This window comes from Oryzias melastigma, linkage group LG22 (genome assembly GCF_002922805.2).
Source record: "Oryzias melastigma strain HK-1 linkage group LG22, ASM292280v2, whole genome shotgun sequence".
NCBI lineage: Eukaryota > Metazoa > Chordata > Actinopteri > Beloniformes > Adrianichthyidae > Oryzias > Oryzias melastigma.
Genome location: NC_050533.1, coordinates 18,814,961 through 18,835,273, shown reverse-complemented (window position 1 = coordinate 18,835,273; position 20,313 = coordinate 18,814,961). Strand labels below are relative to the sequence as shown.

General features: G+C 39.0%; 2 protein-coding genes across 2 annotated transcripts in view; both read left to right on the top strand.

Moving 5' to 3' along the window:
• The window catches only part of kiaa1109 (KIAA1109 ortholog), a 78,498-nt gene extending 65,884 nt beyond the window's left edge, over nucleotides 1–12,614 (top strand). The window contains exons 80-91 of the mRNA XM_036209974.1: nucleotides 1,494–1,631; nucleotides 1,793–2,029; nucleotides 2,107–2,260; nucleotides 3,264–3,421; nucleotides 3,542–3,731; nucleotides 5,135–5,352; nucleotides 5,662–5,913; nucleotides 6,012–6,215; nucleotides 7,868–8,062; nucleotides 9,377–9,511; nucleotides 10,105–10,270; nucleotides 11,741–12,614. Coding sequence (XP_036065867.1) covers nucleotides 1,494–1,631; nucleotides 1,793–2,029; nucleotides 2,107–2,260; nucleotides 3,264–3,421; nucleotides 3,542–3,731; nucleotides 5,135–5,352; nucleotides 5,662–5,913; nucleotides 6,012–6,215; nucleotides 7,868–8,062; nucleotides 9,377–9,511; nucleotides 10,105–10,270; nucleotides 11,741–11,957 — 2,264 coding nt within the window. The 3' untranslated portion in view covers nucleotides 11,958–12,614. The remainder of the gene's footprint in view (nucleotides 1–1,493; nucleotides 1,632–1,792; nucleotides 2,030–2,106; nucleotides 2,261–3,263; nucleotides 3,422–3,541; nucleotides 3,732–5,134; nucleotides 5,353–5,661; nucleotides 5,914–6,011; nucleotides 6,216–7,867; nucleotides 8,063–9,376; nucleotides 9,512–10,104; nucleotides 10,271–11,740) is intronic.
• A 1,133-nt stretch (nucleotides 12,615–13,747) lies between these two features.
• LOC112149703 (dynein regulatory complex subunit 4) lies at nucleotides 13,748–20,019 on the top strand. The gene is made up of 11 exons (XM_024277582.2): nucleotides 13,748–13,882; nucleotides 13,967–14,056; nucleotides 15,353–15,553; nucleotides 15,653–15,859; nucleotides 15,950–16,004; nucleotides 17,229–17,389; nucleotides 17,553–17,735; nucleotides 18,726–18,812; nucleotides 18,889–19,098; nucleotides 19,170–19,235; nucleotides 19,308–20,019. Exons 1-11 carry the CDS (start codon nucleotides 13,880–13,882, stop codon nucleotides 19,473–19,475), a joined length of 1,431 nt encoding a protein of 476 aa, XP_024133350.1. The 5' UTR covers nucleotides 13,748–13,879; the 3' UTR covers nucleotides 19,476–20,019.
• Nucleotides 20,020–20,313: the final 294 nt, after the last annotated feature.

The window sequence follows — 20,313 nt, the reverse complement described above, 5'->3', positions numbered from 1 at the left end:
AATATAAATGAAAAAGTTTGTTGTAGCAAATTAAAGTTAAGAAGAAAATCTGCATTGAGAAGTTCAAGGTTTGATGCTCATATTTAGTTTGCTAAAACAGACCTAGTCATCATTTTATTTCTTTTATAAAGATTAGGTTTTTGTTAATAGACAAAACTCCAGTAAATACGGAGAAAATCTGGTGTTTTTAAAATGCTGGGCCTTTACTATTATGCAATGACTGATCTCAAGCAGACGAAGCAGAAAAACCTTCAAATAATAGTTTGAGGACGCTGGAACTATAGTTTTAAGGTTCGACAGTAAAACTCCTTACAGATCATGTCTATAATCTCAGAAGCTCAGGAGTTTCCCAGTAATCAGTAAATTAATACATCATTTGTAGTATTTGAGTTAAATTACAATGAAGCCAATTATTATTTTTATTAAAAAAAAATTCTGTGTTTGCGTCCTCTGTTAGAAAAAAAAGAAAATGAAAGAGAGAGGATCATGTTTGTAATTTATTCTGAGAAGGAAACTTCTACCTGCACACCACTTTCTGGAAAATAACAAATTAAAAAAGATAATTACAATGAAGCTATTGAAAGTGTTAAATACAACCGTCTCCGTTGCAAACAAGTGTTGTCTTTAGATATTTAATCATCTGAGCTTCTTGTTTTCATTTCTTAATTGAAAAAAAATGTGATTAGGAATCCTTCACTTCTTCAGTGAATTTTATGTTCGTTTTTTTGGCAATTTTACTATCAAAAGAAAACGTGAAAAAAATATACTTTAGTAAAAGTACTGTCACATACTCAAAAAATACTATTAAGAAAGAATTTTAGAGGCAAAAAGTACTCAAGTAAAAGTTTGTTTTTAGTCACTCAAAGTACTGATTATCTAGTTACTTTTTGAAAGTTCATCCAGAGAAATCATTTATTTTCCTGATCTCTTGGACACATGTTAATTGCTGATTGGTAACAACATAAAATATAAGTTTAAATTTTAATTTGGTTAACCAGTTTTATACCATGGTCAGAGTGAAAGCTCGAATCTGATTGGCTTGAGGATGTGGATTAAAAAGTGATAAGCCACTGTGATAATGTGGCCCTAAAAAAACAAAAAACAAAAAAAAGAAAAGCCTCATTGAGGCTAAAACTTCCATAACTAAAGTAACCTAAAGTACAACAGTTCATGATAAAGCAGAACGATGAGATCTATTGTCCTCCACACAATCTGGTGAAGCCAGCATTTTCCACAGAGTGGACTATCTTTGCTTGGACACAATCTTTGTTCACATGAAATGAATATCTTTAACATTATTACTCAATGACAAATTTTCTCTGTATAGTAATGGTAAATGTACACTCATGTGGTCATACTAAAAAAAAACGAGTTCTGAAAAATCAACTTTTCTAGTGTCATTTGAGAGCTAATGGGATTTTGGAAGCAGCTCCATCACCTGTCAGGTTTTTCTAAAGGAGCCATTTAGAACTGAGGGTTGATCTGATCCTCAGCTGTGTGCGACATCGGCTCGGCTTCCTTCAAATACGACATGAGGCGACTGAGTGAGATCCTGGCTTTCCCCCGAGCCTGGTACCGCCGCAGTATCGCCAGGCGTCTCTTCTTAGGGGATCAGACCATCAACCTTCCAGGTTAGTGGTTTTACCCTGAATCCACAGAGACCTGTTCTGTGTTGTTTACTTGATCTTTCTGTCAAAGATCACTGTATGAATTATAGCACGATTGAGACCAAAATAATGAATGTTTACAATGAAACCATGAAGTGAATAACTCGATTTTTACTTCTCTGCAGCCTCTGGCCCTGCTACACCTGACTCAACTGAAAACATCTCCCAGCACCTGTCCCCCGAGTCCTGCCGGAAAGCTTACTTCAGGACCTGGGACGGGACGCAGCACGTCCCCCAATCCCCCAGCGTCTTCTCTGAGCACGCCACTGGGAGCAACATGTCTCCAAGCAGCCTGGGCCACCTCAAATCACCGGCGCCTGGTCGCACTCGAAGCGTGTCAGACTCCTCCGCCCCCAGGAGAGGTGAAAACAAACAAAATCTGCTTTTTCTTTCTTCTTTTTTACGTGTAACAAAACAAAAATATTTTAATTTATTCCAGACTCTGTGACGAAAACATCAACTCCTTCCTTTGGCAAAAACGGGAAGGCGGCAGGTCAACAAGGGTCGCCCTGGGAGACGCTGGTGGTGTTTGCCATCAACTTGAAGCAGCTCACCGTTCAGATGAACATGAGCAACGTCATGGGAAACAACACGTACGTCTTTGGGTTTTTTTAAACCGAGGAGTGCCAGCGGGTCACAAAAACACCTGCTTACATTTTACCTGCTTAAATAGACCATTTGGAGCTATTTTAAATATATCAAATGTTTATAAGTTATTTGAGTTGAGAAAATCACTCTAATCCCAGAAAAAAGTTTTCATTGATTTTTTTTAAATATTGAAATAGTCAAAACTTTCATAATTTTTGCACACCAACAGTAGGTAAACTTGATTTAACTTGGTTTCATTTAAACTTTTTTCTTTTTTTCTGATAGATTTTAGATTAAAAATTAAAGTATAATGTATTATATGTGCTTGAAAAATGTGAATATATATATATATATTGTTCTAGTTTTCATTAATTTTGATGTAAACAAACCAAATGGGAGGTGTTAAATTTTGCCTTTAAATTTCTGAAGTAGAAATCCCTTTTTAGTTTAATGGAAAACTTGAGTAGCAGAAGGTAAATATGCTACAAAACAACTACGACGACATGCAGAAAAGCCAAAGAGGAACAAATCTTAAGTTTTAAACGTCCTCTATTAATAAAAGATGTGACTCTCCTTACATTCAGGTGATCATACTATATGTTTATGTTCAGGCGGGCCTTACAACAGGGATTAGATTTAGGAGTGATTCATTAAAAAATAAAGCAAATCTATGTTTCTGCCGAGACACAAACATCCTCAAGAAGTCAGAGTACCGCTTGAGCTGAAATTAAATCATTTATATCCTCAGGATGCTCTTCTGAGATGAAAACAATCGGAGGTCAAAATGGGTTCATTGCAGCAACCAAAACAACAGCTGCTCTTTAAAAAAAAGACATTTAAAAGATGATAAACTGGTTGAAAAGAAAGATGTCTGAGTTGTAACTAGTTTGAGTGCTGGAGTTGTGTTTAACCTGTGTTTACACCCGGGGACGTTCTGCTCGTGACTGAGTCCTCCTGCATTATTCAGCTGCACGTCTGCAGCCTTCACCGCTGTTTTAATGCCTGCAGATGGACGACCAGCGGGCTGAAAAGTCAGGGCCGCCTGTCTGTCGGCAGCAACCGCGACCGGGAGATCAGCATGTCCGTCGGCTTGGGCCGCTCCAAGCTGGACTCCAAGGGAGGGGTAGTGGGCGGCAACATAGACGTGAACACCCTGGAGATGGTCTGTAAGTGAACTAGCAAACTTAACTCATAGATCCAGATGTGGCGCACCTACTGACTGCTCTCAAGTAGTTGTGCGAGTTCTCACATGGAACATAAAAAAATATTTGTCTTTTCTTTTTAAGCACACATCTCTGAACACCCGAACCAGCAGCCCAGCCACAAGATCCAGATCACCATGGGTTCCACGGAGGCCCGGGTGGATTACATGGGCTCCAGCATCCTGATGGGAGTGTTCAGTAACGCTGACCTGAACCTACAGGACGAATGGAAAGTCAACCTGTGTACGGTGGACAGCAGCATCTCAGAAAAAAGGTACATTCAGTTGATGATGAAGACCCACTCATTTGATCTTTTAGCTTTATGCTGTTTTTAGGTAAAATTAAACAAATCATGTTTTTAGGACACAGATTCAGCAGAGAGGCAGCAGTAGTTCATTAGAAATTCACCTCACTCACCTCAGAGCAACCCCGGCCCCCTTCCCGTCACCTACTACTGAGCTATATGTTTACACTATCTGCCACTAGCTTACAGCCCCTCACAACCTCAACCTAACATCACCAGTGCAGCAAAAATGGCGAGTAACATTGGAGCTATCCAGCCTAACAGTTTGAGGGGGGCCTGGCGGCAGACAAGATGGAGGCTGAAAATCATTAACCGAAAGGAAGTCCGGAACCCCCACAGCAGATTTCGGTCCAAAAATATATATATATTTTTTTGCGTTTTTAGCTTTGAACCATTAACACCTAAAGTGTTTCTGTCAAAACCTTCAGAAAGCTTTTTGACATATTACATGATCAACCTAAATTAGCTGATCTACAGAAAGAAGCAGTTTTGTGCTGGTAAGCAACACTTTAAAGCGGCTTTTTACCAAAATGCAACACATTACTAATATAAAGTGAATTTATATTGATGCAAAGCCGCTTTTTCTTTGCGACAGAATAAGCTGATTCACGTTGATCGTTTAGGGTTGAGCTAACTGCAGTCAAAAGCTAAAGCTCCAATGTCAAAGTCTTAACAGTTTTACAAATCTGAACACTTTTGTTAAAATTAAATTAAAATTAAATTAGTATCCTTTAATAAAGGATATTACCCTCTTAGACACGTTTTAAGCTAATCTTGAATACTAAAAGAAGTTTTAATAAAAGTGATTACAACTCTGAAACCTTGTTGAATTTCCGCTTCCGGCTAATGATTCTCAGCCTCCATCTTTTCTGCCGCCGGATTCTCTTGAACAGTTTTGAGCCAGATACCAACTCAGGCAAGTAAAACAAAAACGTACATGATCTAGTCGGCTACAAGCATAGAGGATAGAAGACAAAATAAAATAATAGAGCAGGAAGCTTTTTTATCACAATTTGATTAAAGAAATACCCTGAAAGGGAATTTTAAGCTCAGTTTTCTTATTATATGTGACTTATAATAAAAAGCTACAAGAACACCACTTTTATCTGAGGGGGTCTTTTACTAATTTCCTCCAAAATAATGACTTTTTATTTGATTGTATAGCAGCTACTTGTTTGCTTTGTTCCCTGTGAAGTCAAAAATCAATGCATGACTACAAATATATAAGAACTATAATTTTAGAAATAAAATCTTCCCTTTCCTTCTTTTTTTGCCACTGTTTGTATTTAATGATGTGTGTTAGCTTCTTTAATGTCTGTGTTCAGTTTCCACTTTTGTTGATCTTCTCTTCCGTATTTTTTGCCTTTTTCCAGTGAGATCTTTGTCCACGGAGACCTGCACTGGGACATCTTCCAGGTGATCATCTCCCGCTCCACCACCCCGGACCTCATCAAGATCGGCATGAAGCTGCAGGAGTTCTTCACGCAGCAGTTCGATACCAGCAAGCGGGCCCTCTCCACGTGGGGCCCCGGCCCCTACCTGCCCCCGAAAACCCCCGTTATCAACGCCGATAAAGGAGCAGCAGAGCTTTGTAAGGGCGCTCTCCTTCAGGGTTGTTTGTTGTGGAGTGGTGCATAATAGGGAAGGCTCAGCAGGCAGCTCTGCTTGTTGTCCTAGTTACAGGAACTGAATTGATTCTTAATTCTAATTAGCTTCATTTGTATTCCGCTTTTTAAACAGGATTTGGTTGTTGGAGCAGCTGAATGTAATCAGTCGTGCTCATTAGGTAATCAGATATAAAAGCAGCAGAATAAACAGGAAAAAAAATGACAAACCTTTTCCTGTCGGTACGTCTACCATGACTGAGGCCCCGCAGCAAACGAGTCCGTGTGTTTTTCAGACATGGATGCAGCCCATCACCGCCACTGGCCCGGGGTGCTGAAGGTTATCGCCGGCTGCCACATTTCCCTCTTCCAGGTGCCTCTGCCCGAGGACGCCGTTCAGCTGGGCGGCTCCATGAGCCTCCACGGCAACCACATGACCCTGGCCTGCTTTCACGGGCCAAACTTCCGCTCCAAGTCGTGGGCTTTGTTCCACCTGGAAGAGCCCAACATCGCCTTCTGGACCGAGGCACAAAAGATCTGGGAGGACGGTGAGAGAAACGAGGATTCTGGGGCTTGAACGAAAGCAGATGGTAGAAAAAACGAAAAACTTGTGTTTTTGTTGCTTGTATGTTTGTGTTGCTCACAGGCTCCAAAGATGAGTCCACCTACATAGTCCAGACTCTGGACTTCCATCTTGGTCATAACACTATGGTGACAAAACCCTGTGGCGCTCTCGAGAGTCCAATGGCCACGATAACTAAAATCACCCGCCGTCGACATGAAAACCCTCCACACGGAGTCGCCACAGTCAAAGAATGGTTCAACTACGTCACTGCCATGAGGAACGAAGGTAAACGGACTGTTCAGCCGAGTTAAACACATTAAAGGTCTCTTCAGGAGTTCAGATTTGTGATATCATCTCTGCTTTTGTGGCCTTTACTCTTTGATGCACAAGTGGGGGCAAAATGACTCCATCTTTAAAATCTTTTAAAACAGAACTATTTATATTTATATATATTCCTCATAAAGCATGTTTTTCCTTAAGTTTTTAAAATAGCTGCAATTTCTTAAAATATATATATATATATTTTTTTAAATGCATTGACCCGCTGTCAAACATGACCCCTTGGGTTGTCTTTCTTAAAAATCTTTTATAACAAAAATGTTTGTATTCCCTTGTATTCCTCATTTAGACAACACATTCTTAAAAGTTACATGTTTACAGTTTAAAGACTTTTCTGTAAGTGTCGGTCAGGAATGACCCCAATCGTTTCCAATGAGAACTTTTGATTCTAATCAACTGTGACTGTCAGTGTTTTCTACTTAAATAAGTAAAGTAAAGCAACTATGAATTTGCTTGAGTAAAAGCATCTTGTTTTTGAGATACAGTTGTAGTACTTAATGTTCTGATCCTTAATTAGCATGTATTTTACCTTTTACTTATGGAAAAAAATTGAGTTTTATTCAGGTAATTCTTAAGTTATCATTAAAAAAAAAAGTGAAATATTGTCTGGTACTATCTTGGGATACAGTATATCGGGATGCGTATTGTATCATTGTAATACGTATCCTATTGCCAGAGTCTTACCAATACAAATCCTTGTCAGTACATCCAAGAGTTATAGAGACTACTTTGCTTTTACAGCTTGTTTTTTTGTTGCTAGTATCAGTTTAGTCTTTAGAAGAAAAGCTCACACTCATTTCTAGTTTATTAAAGATGAAAAACTGATGGAAAACTGAGATTAACCTCAGAAATGAACTTTAAATCTGATTTATGACCAACAGGGGTCACTATTTGAGTTCTAAAAAAACTATTTCAGAATTGAAATGTTCAAACTTTTTGTAGAAAGTGTTGAATAAAACTGTGAGAACTTGCAATCCAGCTGGACAATTAAATAAAGTTAATACTTAATTTAAATTATACACTGTTTTTCTACAAAAAAAATGTTTTTTCCTAAATGAACTTTGTGTCACTTAACAGCTTTTTTACCTGTCACTTCATGTAAATGTGCTTAATTTCTGTGTTAAAGCTAATATTTTTTTTATAATTTGGCTAAGTTTAAATTAAAGTTTTGATAGGAAACAAAATTTAGTGTGCCATTCAATCAAAAGTTGTCGGCAAAATATGATTGTTTGAAAGTTTAAGAAGGCTAAAGATTTAGAAATAAAAAGTCTGAAAATTTGGGTTTTATTACAGATTTTAAACATTTATTTTGACGATTTTGAGAGATTTGTATGTGTTTGTGTTTTAGCCTTACAACAATAAAAAGAGCACAATATAAGTTTGAGTAAAAGAAAGAGGATTTTGTTTGTAATATTAAGAGGAGCTAATGTTTTAATATAGGACCTAATATCAATCTTACACACTGAAAATGTGACTGCCAGTAGTAACAGTAGAATATTGTAATTGATAAAGATGACATTTTTGAATACGGTGGTTCAGAGAGCTGTGCGTGTCCGTGATCCGAAAGCTCAGGAGTTTGGTTTTATCTGCCGTTTCAGAGCTCAACCTGCTCCGGAACGTGGAAGCCAACAACCAGGAGAGCGGAGCGGCCAACAAGAGCTCCAGTCTGCTGAGCAGCTTCCGCGGCTCCTCCAGCTACAACCATGAAACGGAGACCATCTTTGCACTTCCCAGGATGCAGCTGGACTTTAAATCCATCCATGTTCAGGATCCGGATGAGCCGTCTCTAACAGGTAGGATGAGCGTCTTCAGCACAGTGAGAAAAGCCCCAAACATCTGAGTATTTTTAGCCACATAAAAGAATCTGGATCTTTTATTTTTGCTATTTGCCAAACTGATTGTTTATAAAGATGTTTTATTTGTTAATGTGGTAAAAAAAATGTTTTTTAGTTAATACTGATGGAATTTCATCCTGTTTTGCTCCAAAACAAGATAAATCATAACCTTTTCTTGATTAAAAAATATGAGAATATAAATATTTGACTAAAATCTTCATCAGGTTGGAGTTTATATTTAATGCACCTTGATTTAGTGTGTGATGAGAGCTCCTGCAGCAAAGCAGAAGCTCAGATTGTTTACATCAAAGCTCCAAAATGCACAGGAGCTTCCTGCTGCACACAGAATGAATGAAGGATTTATTCTTTTTTAAAAGTGCTGATTTTTTTAATCTCTTTTAAACTTGTTTGATTTGTGTGCACTAAAGGTAGTTTGGTAAACAAAAACAACACTGAATGAAATATATTTGACTTCCCTCTGCAGGAACTGCTATTTGCTTCAAAATGTACCCTTTTTCTTCTAAAAATGCATAAAAAATAATTTCTGGTTAAAGTATTTTTTGAAGATAGGAAATCGTTTTCCTTGAAATTTATATATTTTTTTATTTTTTAGTGACTATTCGTTCATCATTTGTTATTAGAATATTCTTTTTTTAAGGAGTTCTGTAGCGATTTTGAAATGAAAAGTAAAAACTGTCCGACGTTTTTCTGAGATTACACTTCTGACAAAAAAAACAATTTTTTTTTTTTTTTTGCTGCTCCATCAATCATTTTAAGTTAAAGACCCACTTTGATGAAAATAGTTCTTTTGAATATGTTCTTGTGGCTTTTTTTTGGTGACGGACAGTTGCAAGAGAAAGTATGTGAACCCTTTAGAAGTACTTTTTTTATATTTCTATCAAAATCAGAACAATGGAGAAGAGCCTTGCCTGCATAAACCACACTAAAATATGTTTTCATGTTTTACTAAACACAATCGTGTGTAAGGCTGTGGATCGTTACTAAGGAGGCAATCCCATTCGATTCAGGAATCAAGCTCAACCATTCACAAATTCAACCACGATTCTTGATTTTTTTATGTTTGCTGGTATGTGTATGTCTGTTTACTGGATCTATTAAAATTATAATTAATTAAAATGATATGTATTAAATAGCTATCATTTATTCATTTGTTTAGTACAGGAGTAAAAGTTGCATAACTATAATTAAAAAAGAACAAATCATTCAAATTAGCGTCGTTTTTGTCCTCAGTTGAGTTTTTGTCTCTTCCAGAGTCCAGCAGTAAACCCAAAGTGGAGTGCAGCGTGGTGACGGAGTTCACCGACCACATCTGCGTCACCATGGACGCCGAGCTCATCATGTTCCTTCACGACTTGGTGTCGGCCTACCTGAAAGAGAAAGAGAAAGGTGCTCCCTCTTGCTTTTGTCGTTTATTTGTCAGACAAGGAAACTAATCATCTTTGTCACACTTTTGCTCACATCCGCCTCTCTTCTGGAGGTGCGAAGAAAAAGGAAAAAAAAACCCATCAGAGGCTCCAACGGGGAATTATCCAGCATGTCATTATTTTGTCTCTTCCTCCAATCCAGCATGAGGCAGCAGATGAGCACATCTATGTGTGTGCACCTGTGGAGCTGGTGGAATGCTGTGGGCTTCATTTCAGAGCGATCCGTGCGGGTGGGGGGGGTTATTTCCTCCCCCAGCAGGGAGGTCACTGGCAGCATTTGAATAGGCTTCCCTTTGAATAAGACTCCATTCTTTCAGGACAATTAAAAGCGTCGCTGCTCTTTAATTGGACGTGCGTGTAAAGAAAATAGAGCCGAGGCTTTTCACTCCTCTCTGATTAATCCAGATTAGCGAGTCGGGGCAGATCCATACCGCTAATGCGCCCACTGCTCGTTTTGTGAGAATAATGAAACGGGGCTCCGTGTTGCCTTTTTGGAAAGTGTTTAAAAGAAGGTAGTGAGGCATTCAAAGACAGTTTTTTTTTTCTCCTTTTCAGCCCTTTTTGCACCGAGAATATTCTCAGGTCGGCCCGGTCAGAAGAGCCCGACGACCGCCAACGACGACAGCTCCAGCGACAAGGACAAGGAGGAGGGCATCAACTACACCACCGTGGACTGGAGGGAGTTCATGTGCAACACCTGGCACCTGGAGCCCACCCTGAGGTCTCCACGCTTTCACCGCATGATCAAAAATATCCCCCATCAATTATTAGTCAGAGACTCTGCAAGAACAGAACTGTGATCCTCATCCTCTTAGAGTTATGAAGCCTTCCTTTAAACATCTTTTAGTCATTCCTCGTGTCTTTGATCCAGACCGGAGAGGAACACTGAAAAAAAGAAAAAAAAAGTCCTAGCTTGAATCAGCGCAGTAGGAGGTTAAGTTAGACTTCAGTGTATTTTGCATATTGAACAAAAACACTGATGGCAACAGGAGGAGAATCCAGCTCTGTTAGATTAACTGACTTAACTTTGATGAGAAGGAACATGCTTCTAGAAAAGAAATTAGAAAAAAAATAAAAAACAGATACTCCTGTGAGTCTGCCCAAGGAAAGTCCCAGCATCCTTTTTTGTAAATCATGTTCCAATTTAAAAATAAGATATTTTAGGTTATTTTGGATGGGAAGGGGTTTGAGGTATTAACAGGGTTTGGGATTTAATAGGGTTTGGGATTGGATTGGATTAGATTAGGATAGGATTGGATTAGATAGTATTGGATCAAGCATGTTATCAAAATATTTTTCAGTAACCAACAAAAACAAATGATCACAAGAGAAAATGAATACACAAATGACTGATGTGTGTAAGCCTTTCTTCATCAAATCACTTGCATTTAAGTTTTATATAATAAAAAAAACTGTTTTTGGTAAACTTTGATGATAATCTCGGTCACGTGTATTTGACAGACTCTTCTCTGTTTGCTAGAATCTTCTCTTTGTAATTATCATCTAAAAAGGAATCAAGAACCTAAACCTTAGAAAATAGACTTTCATGTAAATATAGTTTAGCATATTTTGCTAAAAGACTCTAAAACAAGTGAAAAAAAGTGTAATTAATTTTGTTTTTACTGATTCTGTAATGATTTTTTCTTCTTAAATATTAAATTTAAGTTCTGTGGAGGCAGCAGTGGATCTATTTTGACATGTTTGCAGACCTAATCATGAAGGTTGAGTATTACAGATTCGGTTCACGTTATGCAGAATCACTGACTGTACATGAGAACTGGACCGAGTGGGTGTGACATCCCCAATGGCTTACTTCTGGCTCCAACCAAATGAAGTCAATTCAGTCCCAAGTTTTTACAGTATGGACGTTGCCATGTTGGAGCCAGATGACTGAATAATGATTGATGCAAATTGGTCTGAGTCTTTGTTTCTACGGCAACCACTACTGTCAATCAGGAGCGAGCTTGTTCCACACCCCAATCACTTAAACAAAATTTGAATCAAATGCTCTGGATATTTAACGTTGGAGTCCAGAGAGCACAGTTCTGTTGTCATGTCCTGCATTCTCCACATTAGTCTCTTTGTTTCTCTTAAACATAGTGGGAGTAGAGTTAGAATCGGCTTCCAAAAATGTCTCAAAAGCTCTCTTATAACGCACAAATGATCTGATCAGTTTTTATCTTCCCCGCAGGCTCATCTCCTGGACAGGACGGAAGATCGACCCCGTCGGCGTGGACTACATCCTGCAGAAACTGGGCTTCCACCACGCCAGGACTACAATTCCCAAGTGGCTGCAGAGGGGCGTGATGGACCCGCTGGACAAAGTTCTGTCCGTGCTCATCAAGAAGCTGGGCACGGCCCTGCAGGACGAGAAAGACAAGAAGAGCCGAGACAAAGAGGAGCACTGAGGAGCCAAACACTGGAATCATCGATCCGAGCAGAGAGCCACTGAATGACTGCATAAGCACTACTGAACAAAGCATTGGAATGAACAAACCTGTGAACTTCTGCATCCTCCTTTTATGTGAAGCTGGAGTTTTGCACCAAACCCTGTATTTTCTGTACATTTTGGAACAAAGTCGCTCATGTTAGGGATGTTGCTGCCTCCTGACCCAGCCTGACCTCACTCAAACCGCTCCAGTTTTTTATGATTTGAAGCTCGCCGCTTGTTCTCAGAAAATGATTTGTGTGTTTTTTTTAAACCATTGCCTTTTCTTTGTTTCCCATGGAACACATGGTAGGTATGCTTTATGTGAATGACAGCTTAGCTTTATACCCAAGAACAATTCAGTGACTTTGTTCTTGATTTTGGACTCAAGCAATGAATTACTGGAGGTTGTGGCACCCCCCCTTACCTTTTCCCCCTCAGCCACATGGATGATTGTAAGTTGAATTGGAACCAAGTTCATTATTTATGTGGAAAACATCCATCTACGTTTGATGTATTGATCTATTTTTTAATCCTCATAATAGAAACCATGTATATAGTACATTTCTTAAATGTGTTGATTTCTTAACTTAATAAAACTGTTGCCATTCAGTTTTAAAGGGTTGCTGTCATGTCAGTTTCCAGTCTCTTTGTGTTTAATTTTTAGACGTTTTTTAATAAGTCACAGTGAAAAATAATTGGCTTGGTGAAGCCAATTCTTTTCTCATCACCCCTAATATATAGGGGTGTGTATTGTCAAGAGTCTGACAATATTTTTCCCATCACAACACACGTCATATTGTAGTTTATTTTCACATTTCTATGGACACAACTCAAAAGGGGAATAAAAGGTTTTAAAATGTTCAAGTAATTTTGAGGACCACCCACAAAATGTCAATCCACTTTTATTTGTATGCACAATTCACACTTAACAAATTAAATTCACTATTAAATTAATAAGTTAAATAAAAAAAGAAAAACAGAGATAGGAAAACAGAAACCATTTTGAGTTTACCAAAGATGTCTTTTGGTACATTCAGCAATATTGGAGCTATCCAGCTGCACAGTTTTGGACCAGGTGTTGACTCAGAAGGGAAAACAAAGACATTAGTGGATCTGTCTGCAAGATGATCCATCAGAATTGGGCGGAGCTTGGAGCTTATGACCCGCCCATAGTATTTTCTGCATCACAAATATGCTCTTTTTCAAACAGTGTTGTTTGATCTGCTCCTGATTCACAATGATTTGAATAAAGATATCCTCAGATATTCAAATGTAACCTTAATTTTTTTATGCAAGTTTTCCGTCATGAGAAAAATGCCACAATAACATGTTAAAAACACGAAAACACAATTTTCATTAGAGTGGGTCTTTTAACTTCTTAAAAACAGATTTATCTGTATTAACTTTTAATTTAATTGTTTTTTTTTTTTTAAATCAGCAACATTGTACTGATTTTTTCACGATACAAAATTTCCTAAGCTTATAAGCTACTGTGCCGATTGTGTTTAAAGAAGGGAAAAAAGCAAAAATTCGCTGAAACCTTTAAGATCTGGCAACCCTCACAACCTTTTCCTGGCGGCGCGTTCAATGAAACTCGGAAATATGATGACTACGTCGTAGTAGAGACCCTTGAACTTGTGAGAGCATCAATACATAACAACTTAGAACTTAGCTTATTTTCACAAAGACAAACCGATACCATAAAAATATATGATCTTCATATTGAAGAATTTAAGCGTTCAAATTATGGTAACTGGAAGTTAGACTGATTTTAGACGAAGTACTCTTGGTGAGAAGTTCGGGATCACGTGACCACGTTGCTACAGAAACGACTTTTGCATGGCTAACTAGTCGAGTGAGTGTCTCGTTCTCCTCTGAGGGTTGTTTCTAAAGCTGAAGATGGTGAGTTGTCATGTTTTATCCATAAATGATCTTTACGTTTTGCTATTTCTTTCAAGTTTTAGAGTTTGACGGTTTCCCTTATAGGCACCAAAGGCGAAAACTAAAAAGGCCCGTAAGGGGAAAACATCCACGGTGATGGAGGCTCCGTCCAATAACGAGCTGTCAAAGGATCAGGTGACAGGAAACGAAATCTTTTATTTTTATAACCATGTTGGCTTTAACAAGAAACTAAACGGAAGGAATATTATGCTGTTTTACATCATATTTTAAAGATTAAAATGGCAATTAAAAATTCTAAAAAAAAATTCACATTTTCACAGTTCACATTTTGTCCCACAGATTTATCTAAAATATTTTAAATAAAGTAAACCATACAATCAATTTTAAAATGTACCTCTGCATTATTGCACATTATTATGCTGTTTTTAATTTTGTTCTTAATTTACCTAATTAATTTATTTTTTTGGTACCCTCAAATGAGTTATAAGGTGACATATAAATAAAGCTTTATTCATCCATTGATTTATTCATTCATTCATTTATAAGCATATTTTAAAATTATATTTAGGGTTTGCTGAGTTGTAGAACTCAGTCAAATGAACATGTCTCCACTGACAAAAAGCTACTTTTTCACTAAATATTAGCAAATACGAGTACCTTGTAAAAGCAAACTTTTTTTCTCTACTAATTAAATGTTTTTTGACTTTCGCCTAAATAAAGATAATGTGAAAAAAAACATTTGAACTAGACCGTCAATGCATGTCCCTCAGTTTTGTTCAATCCTCCCCTTTTCATTCTTATAAAGGTTCAGTCCACTCTGATGAAAATTATTTTTAACGTGTTCTTGTGGATTTTTTTTTCTTTTTATAATAGAGATAGATATAAAGTAAATTAAGGTTGAAATAGCATTTATTTATTTAAAATAATCAGGAGCAGATGGAAAAACTTGGTTTGAAAAAGCTTGTAGTTATGAAAACTGCTACGGCAAGCGACAAGCTCCCTGCTCCTTTGCATTCTGATGCATCCACTTGTAGACGACTAAATCCATGTACGTCTACATTTTCCTCGTCTGAACTGAATCTCACTCACAGCTGTGCTGTAGCTACAATAAAGCTCTGCATTTTTGTTGCACCGCTAATGTTAAGTTGGGAGGGAGACGGGCTGTAAGCTAGCAAGAGAGCACATAAACAGACGGATGACGCGCCATCAGTCCCACCCACAACTCAAATTAAATTAAAGTAAAGTGTAACAAATTCAGAGAATGACTGAAAATGAGACAGAAAATGTTCTCCAAAATAAAAAACAAATAGTGTTAAAGTAAAATGAGTTTTTAGTTTTATGCATCATTTTAGTCCATTTATTCATAGATCTATTGTTGATTCTTTCTTGTGTGTGTGGTTTTGATTTAAAAAATCCCTTTCTATTCACATTGAATGTGTTGCTGCTTTTGTTTGTTGTTGTGACTTCCAGCTCTGGGAGGAAGGCCTCCTTCGGCTCCAGGAGGAGCTGGACAGAGTCCGGGAGGAGAAACGAAACTTCCAGCTGGAGAGGGACAAGTACCAGTCCGCCTGGGAAATCTCAAAGGAGGAACTGGAAGACACGGAGGCTCGAGTGAGATTTAAGAGGAGGCAGACGGAGGAAGGCAGGGAGCGCCATCGAGCAGAGATCTCTGTGAGCTTCACACCACAGCAGTCATGTCTGCAGCAAATCGGAATATGAAACCGTCTAAAAGCGGCTTCCTTTCTCTGATTCCTCTTTTTTGTTCTTCAGGACTACCAGCAGAGGCTGAAGAACATGCTGGCAGAGCAGAGCAACAGCGTGTCCGACCTGAAGAAGCTCAACGTCTCCTCCTCTTTGCTGCTCCGGAACCAGATCACCGAGCGGGAGGTGGAGCTGTGCAAAGAGTACGAGCGGCTGCAGGCGGCCTGCAGGGAGAGGAAGTTCCTGAAGGAGACCTCCGTGAGGAACCTGGAGCTGGTGAGACGTTCGCCGTCTTTGATGATTCTGTCAGAAGTTTGTTTTCTTTATCCGCTTGTGCACGCTGAGCCTGATCCTGCCTCACACTAGAAACACCAGGAGGAGCTGATGAAGATGAGCAGACACTACGAGCGCCAGCTGAGAGGTAAGAAAACGACAGATCTGACATTTACAGGTAAGTCGACTCACTTTTTTGGGCCCACTTTTCCTTTATTCTCTCATTTCTTTCTTCCTTAAGTCTTTTCTAATACAGAAAAGACTTTCATTGGTCTTTTCATTAAGATTCTCTCCTTTTGAGCCAAAATAGAAAAAAAACTTGTGTCGTTTTCTTGGACAAAGTTGGTCTTTATCACTTTCTTACCATTTTCTTTCTTTCTTTTCAGCTTATTTTATTCTTTTCCTTCTCTTTTTCTCGTTTCTCATTCATTTCTTTTGTCCTTCCCTTCCCTCACTCCTCTTTACGCAGGGGTGGATTTACCATTAGGCAAAGATAGGCGATTGCTTGGGGAACCCCCAACACTTTGGGGCCCGCCCAGCACAGAACGCTTAATATGTGTCTGAAATAAATTTTACGCCCATCAATATTTAACTCCGTCATTAAAAAAAGTACAGATAAATCACTGCAATGGCAGAAGACTCATCATGTGAAAGGGTTTTTTCCTCCCCGGTTCCCCTGCAGAAATGGAATATTCCAGTCCACAGTAAGTCCAGAGACTTGGACTATGTCTGAATTCCCGCCCTAATCCCTAACTACTAGGAAACTATACAGTGCGGGAGTATCTAGTGTCGTGAATTATAAATGTAATTTGGACATCATGCTCACTATGTTTTTTTTTTTTTTTTTTTTTAACGGTAGTTATGTCACAGATTTCGCAAGATGCAAATGTAATCATTACAAACATTTCACTACATCTATTTATGACTCCACTGTGTTCTGATGAGGAAAACGTTAATGGTTTATTGAAAAATTACATTTAAAGACATATTTTGTAACTAAAATTGTTCAAACAATGTCTTGTAGTCTTTATTTGCTCGATTCACACTGGTTTTTCACAAGGACTTCTGGGAGATTTCTAAGGGACTCAATTTCGGAATCGTAGATTCCAAAATGGTGAATGTGCTATATAGTGGTTAGTGAAGGAAACAGCTTTGCAGGTTAGTGAGCAGTCAGTGTTGTTGATTGGGCAATTTCCAAACAAAAAATATTTTTAAAGAATTAAAAAAAAAAAAAGGTTTATAAAACTGCTGCAGAGGCCCCCTTGTTATTTTCCGCCTGGGGCCCCCAAACTGTTAAGTCCGCCACTGCTTTTAGGACCAAATAATCTCCAATTTCCTCTAAACCCGACGTCCTCTGCTGCTTCCTCTTCAGACGTGGCAGACACATTTGAGGTTAGGAGGAAGAATCTGCTCCAGCGAAAGCAAACCCAAATACAGAGCAAGATCTCCTCCCTGGACAAGGCCATCAAAGCCCGCTTGGACTCCCTGATTACTGATAACTTAAAGAAGCTGGGAGAATTACAGCTGGCGTGGGTGCGTTTAACTCAAGCAACAGTCACCTGAAATTACAGTCTGATTCCTCTGAATTTTGCGACTTGTTTGGGATTTGTGGTTCACTATAATGAAACTAACAAGTCTGAAACAACAGTGCTGAGCTTGTGTTGGGTCGAGTCAAACAGCTGTTGTGTTGTGGCAGGATAAGGAGGAGGAAGAAGAGGATCCACCTTCATTTGAGCAGCAGAACAAACCTCTGCCGAAGAGGAAACCTCCGCTGAGGAGAAAACTTCTGCTGGAGGAGAAAACTGAACCGGAAGTCCAAGAGAAACAGTTTGAGCTTCAGGAGCCGCAGCAGAAACACCGCCTGAAGGACTTGATGACGGTGCGTGGTTCTGCTTTTTGAACAGAGAGCTCGTCAAATTAGTTCAGCCCAGTACAGAACAAATTTTATCATGCAGGACCAGATGTGTTGGCTGTTTGGGTAATCTACTGCATAAGAGAAAGTTATAACATAAAATGTAGATGATAAACATGTTTTAAAATTGATTAACACTACTATTTTGGTGGTTTTATTTCAAAACTGCACCTTTAATTCTCATTTTAGTGCCAATTGTACCAATGGTTTGATGTTCTTCAGGGAAAACCATAAGCTTAAAGAAATGCTGCTTTCAGGTAGTGTTGGAATGATCGGAAAAAGGACTGCCCGACTCAGAAAACACACATAAATGTCAAAAAACACCACAGAAATGCAGAATAACTTTCTGCACCTTAACAAAGATCAATGAATTTATAGTGGGGAAACACCACAATTAAAGGGGAAATAAATCAAAGAAGGATTATCATCATTTATTTCCATTTGGCGGGAACGATTAAACAGTTTAATGGGCTGAATTTGACCCCCGGGCTGTAGTTTGCCCATCCCTGGGCTTATGATGTGACCAACCCACACTAAAGAGAAGAAGAACAACATTCTTGGCTCCACTAACTGTCCAATTCACTGCTAATCCTATATATTGCAGCAAAAAACTGCAGAATCAGTCCCTCCATACTAACGGGTCTGTTGTATTGTACTTACTTTTATTTTTATGTATTTATTTAGTAAAAACATCTCTATTTTTAGCGTTCAGTTATGTCCGCTTCCTTTCTGCATTGAAAGGTGAAGGTAAATAACACGTTCTGATGATGTTTGCCTGCAGTTGTTCTAGGATCCAGCGTCATCCAGTGATCTTAGACATTTGAGTTACGGGGTCGTCCTGCCTCGAGGCAGCTTTTATTTTTATTTTTTTGCTGTCCATAAAGTAAAGAGGTCAAAAGCTTCTGTGCAGAAACAAACAGTGAGACTATAGAAAGTGACTGCGTTTGCTTCTGACAGAGGCGGCGCTCCCGTCAGAAGGAGATTGACAAAGAGCTGAGGGAAGAAATGGTGAAAAACGAGTTTCTGCTGCAGGCCTGCATCCAGGTAATCCGCCTCCCATCTGCTGCTGCTTGTGTTTCCTTCCTCCCGCCGGAGCCGACGTTTGCAAACCTCTTGTCAGCTGGAGCAGGAGTGCAGCGATCTGCGGAGGAGAGGGACGGAGAGCGTCCTGGACATTCAGCAGAGGAGTAGCGTGGAGGAGATGCGGCTGCAGAGGAGGGTGGCGGAGATGTCGGAGGCTGTGGAGAGGACGGAGGTGAAGCTTCTGAGCGTGCTCGCACTGACGAACACCAACCAGGAGACGCGTAACGATGCGGCCAAAAGATTGCAGGTACGCAGCTCTACGTCTGCAGGGTCCAGCTCACCCCAACCCTTTAATACTAACGCTGTCTGCTTCTATAGGAGATCTTTGAGTCCAAACAGGCCCAAATGGACTCCATGAAACAGACTCTGGAGGGAGACTGTAAGGTGAGCTCTCCAACAGAGTCCAGTGATGTTTCTACAGCTCCGGCGGTGAACACAGGTCTGTTTGATCTGCAGGAATACGATGAGCTGCTGCAGACCCGGAAAGACAAGCTGAGGGCTGCAGGGGTGCACAGCTTCCCCTTTAAGTCAGCAAAGACCATCCTGAAGGCTGCCAAACCCCTCCCTGACATCCTCCAGGCTACAGGCTGCTCCACCTTTAATGCCCACAAACAAGTCATGTGAATGCATCCTGTGGTTGACAGGTTAAAAAAATACTTAATAAAAACAGCTAAATCAAACAAGTATAGAACGTCTGCAGGGGAATAGCTGTAAGTATAGATAACAGTCTGGGACCACTTGAATGTTTTCAGACCTCAGTCTTCTGTGCAGAACACCTTCATCCTGCTGAGAAGCTCCTCATCCTCCTCTTTTTTCTAGTCCTGCTGCACTTTTTGTTAGTTTCTGTTGAACTTTATTTTCTGTCTTTAAGTTATGTTAGAGACGCAACATTTGAGAAATTATTTGATTTGATGATTTGGGAAAACATCATATCATTGACATCTGGTGGCCACTGAAGTCAGATTTTTAACTTGAATTTAATTAATATATATATTAGTGGTTTAAACCCCCCTCTGTGTGAAAAGATTTTTCATTTTCATGTGTTTGGTGGTTCTTCTGTACACATGAACATCAATATTTGTTGGGGGTGATTCTGAATAACTGTGAAACTATGTCTGATTTTCTACCTTTAGGGTTACAGTGTAAATAAAAAAATAATTGTAACTGTTTGGAGAAATGATTATCAGATGAATATGGTGGCTGACATGGCTCACATGAATGCAAAAGACACAACAATAAAAGCCACAACACTACGACAAAAGCCAAAGCACAACAATTTATTTTCAACTATATTTTTATGTGTGTTAAAAGTTATTCAAATTATAAACTGACCAATCAGATGCCTCAATAAAAGTGTGTGGTCTCTTGTTGAGTGTTAGAAACGTTTGACAGATTTCACTTAACCTGAAAGTGATGGGAGTCTAGAACAAGCTGAATCCTGATTGACAAGAGGGGTTGCCTT